Below are 4,827 nucleotides of genomic sequence, written 5' to 3' on the forward strand. Positions count from 1 at the left end.
CCCGGCCTGGCCCGTAGCCGCTGCCGGCGCTGCCGGTGGGGTCCACCACCAGGCAGGTGGGGGCAGCCTGCCTGCTTCCTGCTGGCTCGGGGGGCTGCTCCGCCCCATCGCCGTAGGCTTGCCTGCTGGGGAAAGTGGGCGGCTCCGCTGCATACCGCAGGCCAGAGGACTCCACGCCATACCGTGCTGTGGACACATCTCTGCTGCGCATCCGTTGCCCATCCAGGGCCAACTTTGGGTCCCTGTAGAGGCGGGTGGCCTCTGGTGGGGCAGACGGGCGCCCGGGGGCCTGGTCCCAGGACAGCCGGCTGCCAGGTGCCCCATAGCTCGCTAGCGGTCTGCTCACCATGTGGTCGCGGTAGCAGCGGGGGTCCTTGGGCGACCTAGCTGCCAGGGATGGGTCGCTGTAGTAATCCTGGGGTGGGAGGGAGCCCCGGCCCACCATGGCTGCCTGCCGGTCACAGTAGGTGAAGTCAGGAACGGAGCCCTTCCTGAGGGGCCCGGGGGCGAAGGCGGCATCCTGGTACGGGTACGCCTCTTGCTTCAGCTCCATGCCGCCCTGCAAGGTGGTATTGTTCACTCGCGACGGCTCATACCAGCCACCCTCGCTGCCGTAGGTCAGGGAGCTCCTCCGGCCCAGCGGCCTCTGATACTCAAAAGCGTTCTCGCTCTCCCAGTTGCCTTCATACCAGCCAGCAGCGTCCCAGCTCTGCGAGCGGCCGATGTTGGGGTGCTTGCTGGGGACGGGCATCGTCATGAGGCTGCTTGCTCCCACTGAAACGGAGAAGAGGAGGCACCTTCCTTCTCAGCGCTTCTCTGGCACGCATCAAAACCAGACCGTGTTCCGCCTGAGCCCTCCCGGGACGTCAGAAACCAACGACCGGCGGTTTTACCTTTCAAAGTGTTGCCTGAATTATTAATTCTTTGAAACCTTAGTAGGCAAAGCATGCAGCGGCCGCTGCCGCCCGCTCTCCCTCCAGGTTGGTGGAGGGAGAGACCCTTCCCGTGCAGTGCAGCCGCAGGAGAGGGTGGCCGCGCTCAGCCCAGATGCTTTATCCTCTGCCGCTGGGGACGGCGCGCGCACATGGACAACTGGCCGAGCAGTGTGTGGGGATTAGGAGCTAAATAAAACCGCTAAAGCCCTCGCTCCATGTGACATCATTTTAGCCTGATGAAATCTCCTGCACCGACCCAGCCAGCAACCTCAATGCAATTTCTCCCCAGGGAATGATTTTTTTTTTTTGCATGTTGGTTTTTTAACACACTTTTCATCTGTTTCAGTTGTCTCCTTCCCCGTCAGCTCAGGGCTCCCGTCCGCACCAGCACCCACCAGGAATCGGCAGCGAGATAACGAAACGTGCACGTATCCGCCCATCCCCACACATGCGCATGTAAAAATAAAAAAGAAAGCTTCAGTGTCAGCTCAATCTTAATCCACCCTGATGAAATGCTAATCCACTGCACACAGCTAAGGACAAATTAAATGGGAGCAAGCAGGCAGGCCTAAAAAAAGGCCAATGCAAGATACTCAAGAATACAAGAGCAACTAGAAATTAGTTAGGTATCTGTTTAACACTTTATGAATATTGTAATTTGCTTTGGAAATTACATTTTTTGTTGTAGTTTCAAATTAGCTGTACTAACTAGGCTCCAAAAGGATTCTTTACATTATTATCGTAATACACAAATCCTTTCATCACCCCAGGCCAGAAAATTGTGGAGGTGTAATGTGGAATGTATAATTTTAAGACCCTAGCAGAGGTCACAGAAAAGGAGGGGAGGATCAAAGGATGTAAAGCGCGGTCTTACAAAGCAAAAAGGAATAGTAGACTTTTGCCTATTATCTCCGTCTTCCTTTGAAAAAACTACTTGTTTATGAGATGGGAAAACACTCAGAAACATCAGACAAAACTCAATTTATATCTAGTGGTATTTCAATATTCACATGGATTAAGCTTTTTTTGTACTTAGAGTAGGCAAAAGGATTTAGATGGAATCACACCACAGAAAATTGTTATTTGGGAATGTAATAAAAATTTCCATATATAGTCACCATTTTCAGAGGAGATATTAAAATGGCTCCCCAAAACATGTATCTAAATTATCACATGCTGCTCGTGCCCCAATATTCCTTTTCAAAGAAGAATAGGTCAACCGTTACTTATTTTGCTAACCATTGCTAGTGAAGCAATATTTTCCTTTTTTAATTAAAAAAATTCAGACTGAAATGATTTTCCCTTTCTCTGCTGTGATCACAAATTTCTTCACCTCCAACATGCCCCTTCCAGGACAGACCCAGTAAAAGGAGTAACAGTCACCTTCCCTGGTCTGTTTGCAAGACAGCTTGCGCGTTTTTCCCAGCTAATCCACAATAAATGTTTAGTGCACTAGCCATCGCATGATAGACTATTGTGCTATTATGATAGCTAAATCACTAATACAGTCTAATGCTTATACTTGCCTATCATACTAATAGCTCTGGGCTATATTTCTGACCCAAATACTGACAGGATCTTTGAGTAATCCCTAAATTTCTTCATTGCAGTAAATATTATAAATCCTCTTCAAACACTCTCTCCTCCAATTCCATCCCCAAGAACCACAGTCTTTAAAAGTATGTTGGATATTACACAGACATGCAAAACATGGGCCCCAGAAGATTATTTATGCAATTCTCAGAGAATATCTGATTGGCATCATATTGAATTAACTAACAAACTTAAGGCATATTGGAAAATTTCTTCTTTTGTGAGAGTCAAAATGGGAAGACACATTTGTGGCTTATAAATAAAGCAGAGAACATTTTAACAAACAAAACCATTTTATTACAACAACATTTTGCTAAAGAATAAAATGTATTCCCAAATGGATATAGCGAGATCTGTGCCATTTGTTTGTTCTGAAGCAGCAGAGGAAAGCTACCAAAAATGTATACGAAAAATATTAAAATCATGGTCAAGGGCATCTTCTACCATTGTCTTCAAAGAAATCACTAATGAACAGAGCCACCATGTTAAGCCCTGGTTGACAGTGGAAAAAACCACACCATAGAGCAATTAAATTTCAAAAATGCTGATCTTGAACAACTGCAAGGGAAGTCAGAGGGGAGCTTTGAGCATTTACTACCTCTGAAAAAAACAAAAGCTTTAATAAGCCCTTGGGTCGCATGACGGACACACAAAAGAGACCTCGCCCAAACCAACAGATCTGTAACTGGTGGCTGTGCCCTGCCCGGCTCCAGTGCGCACATGGGCAACAGCAGGACCAGAAGACCCATCTCCAAACTCCCTTCAGCCCAACCACAGGAGCCGCACGCCTGGGCTCCGAAAACCACCCATGCGCCATTGCACCAGCCTGCTCTTGCACAGGCGCAACCTTGCAGCCCTCTGGCAGAAGGACATGGTCTTCTCACGCCTGCTTCGCCAGAGCCAGGAAACTAACTTCAGACCTGCCGCTGGGAATGCTCATGCATATGGATGGTTTATCCCATATGCACTGACCTCAATGGAACAAATTAACTATTCCTGTGCTCCAAGCTAAGCACAGGTAAATGCTTGCAGGACCAGGAGCTGTAGGAGTTGTACTTTTCCCTGCAGCCATGGGGCAGATGTTCTCTTTGGAGGGCTCTGCTGGCCCCTCTTCTTACTGACCAAGAGCCACCACTGGCCCTGCAGCTGGCAGGGAAGATGTGCCCAGGAGCCATGGAGCTGGGCAGCCTCCCATGCCACCATGGCAGCAAAGGAAATGTTACACCCCAGTGAATCAAGAAATGAATAAGAAATGATCGGAATGAAATATTTATGGATGGGCAGTAAGGGTCTTTTATTTTTCTTTTTTTGATGCTCTTAAAAGCAGCGCCTATGCAAATTCCTGTAACTCCGTAGCTATTTCTGAATTCAGACCCAGGCAGCAACAGCCAAGAAAGGACACAGAGGAACTGGGGCACAACCCAACATCACTGATCTCATCCGTGCTTCTTGGGAGTGGAGAAGGCACCAGCACCCAAATTCCTGACATGAGGGGGAGACGAAGGATGCACAGTTTTGACTTAATACCCTGAGTTTCAGTTTAGTGTTGCTCTAATACACGGTAAATTTTGCTATGATACAACAACTACAGAAAATGTCTGCTCTGAAAAAAAGATAACGACAGAGTAGAAGAAAGGTGGGCCATTGTTTAAACACCACTTTCAAAAATGGATGGCATGAAATCTGGTTCTGGAAACAACTCGCAGTGGATATGAAACAAGTATCTTACACAGTGCTAGAAAGTGCAGTTTTCTTCCCATGAGGAGAAAGCCTGGTTTACAAATAAAGCCTGTGACAAGAAATCAGGATGCTAAAGCTGCAACACAACTGTGTAAACAACATTTTTTAGTGTCTGTAGCACTGACTTGGGGGAGGTTGGAAGTGAAATTTAGTTCACATTGATTTAAAACACTTCATTTCAAATTTTGAAAGCAAGTTGCTGGAGAAATTACTCTGTGCAACAAAATAGTACAGATTGGTTTTAGTTTTGCTTTTTATTATTGTAAAATACTTTTCAATTACAAGTTTAAATCTTGTTTCTATTGGAAAAAATGATTTTTAATGTAGCAAAATGTTGATGTTTTCTCCCAAATTATTTCCTTCTGGGAGAGAGCGGAACTGAAACAATGTAGTGAATATGCCAAATGTAATTTCTGGCAAAAACTGTAAGGTGCATCAGTATTGGAAAGGCTATTTCTGTTCTAAAGGCAAAGGAATCCTACTCCTGGTAGTGAAAAATCCTCTAGAGAACAAATACATCTCGTGTTAAAGAAGAGAGCAGGTATCAAGACACCCAGAC

General features: G+C 46.4%; 1 protein-coding gene across 2 annotated transcripts in view; it reads right to left on the reverse strand.

The window, feature by feature from the left end:
- The window catches only part of CTBP2 (C-terminal binding protein 2), a 48,437-nt gene extending 47,686 nt beyond the window's left edge, over positions 1-751 (reverse strand). The window contains exon 1 of one of the 2 annotated variants that reach the window (XM_009277951.1): positions 27-751. In XM_009277951.1, the coding sequence (XP_009276226.1) occupies positions 27-751 (725 nt within the window). Of the gene's footprint in view, positions 1-11 lie in introns of both variants that reach the window. The other variant, XM_009277952.1, reaches the window with a different exon arrangement.
- Between the last annotated feature and the right edge of the window lie 4,076 nt (positions 752-4,827).

Source organism: Aptenodytes forsteri, unplaced genomic scaffold, assembly GCF_000699145.1.
Source record: "Aptenodytes forsteri isolate BGI_AS27 unplaced genomic scaffold, ASM69914v1 Scaffold15, whole genome shotgun sequence".
Classification (NCBI taxonomy): domain Eukaryota; kingdom Metazoa; phylum Chordata; class Aves; order Sphenisciformes; family Spheniscidae; genus Aptenodytes; species Aptenodytes forsteri.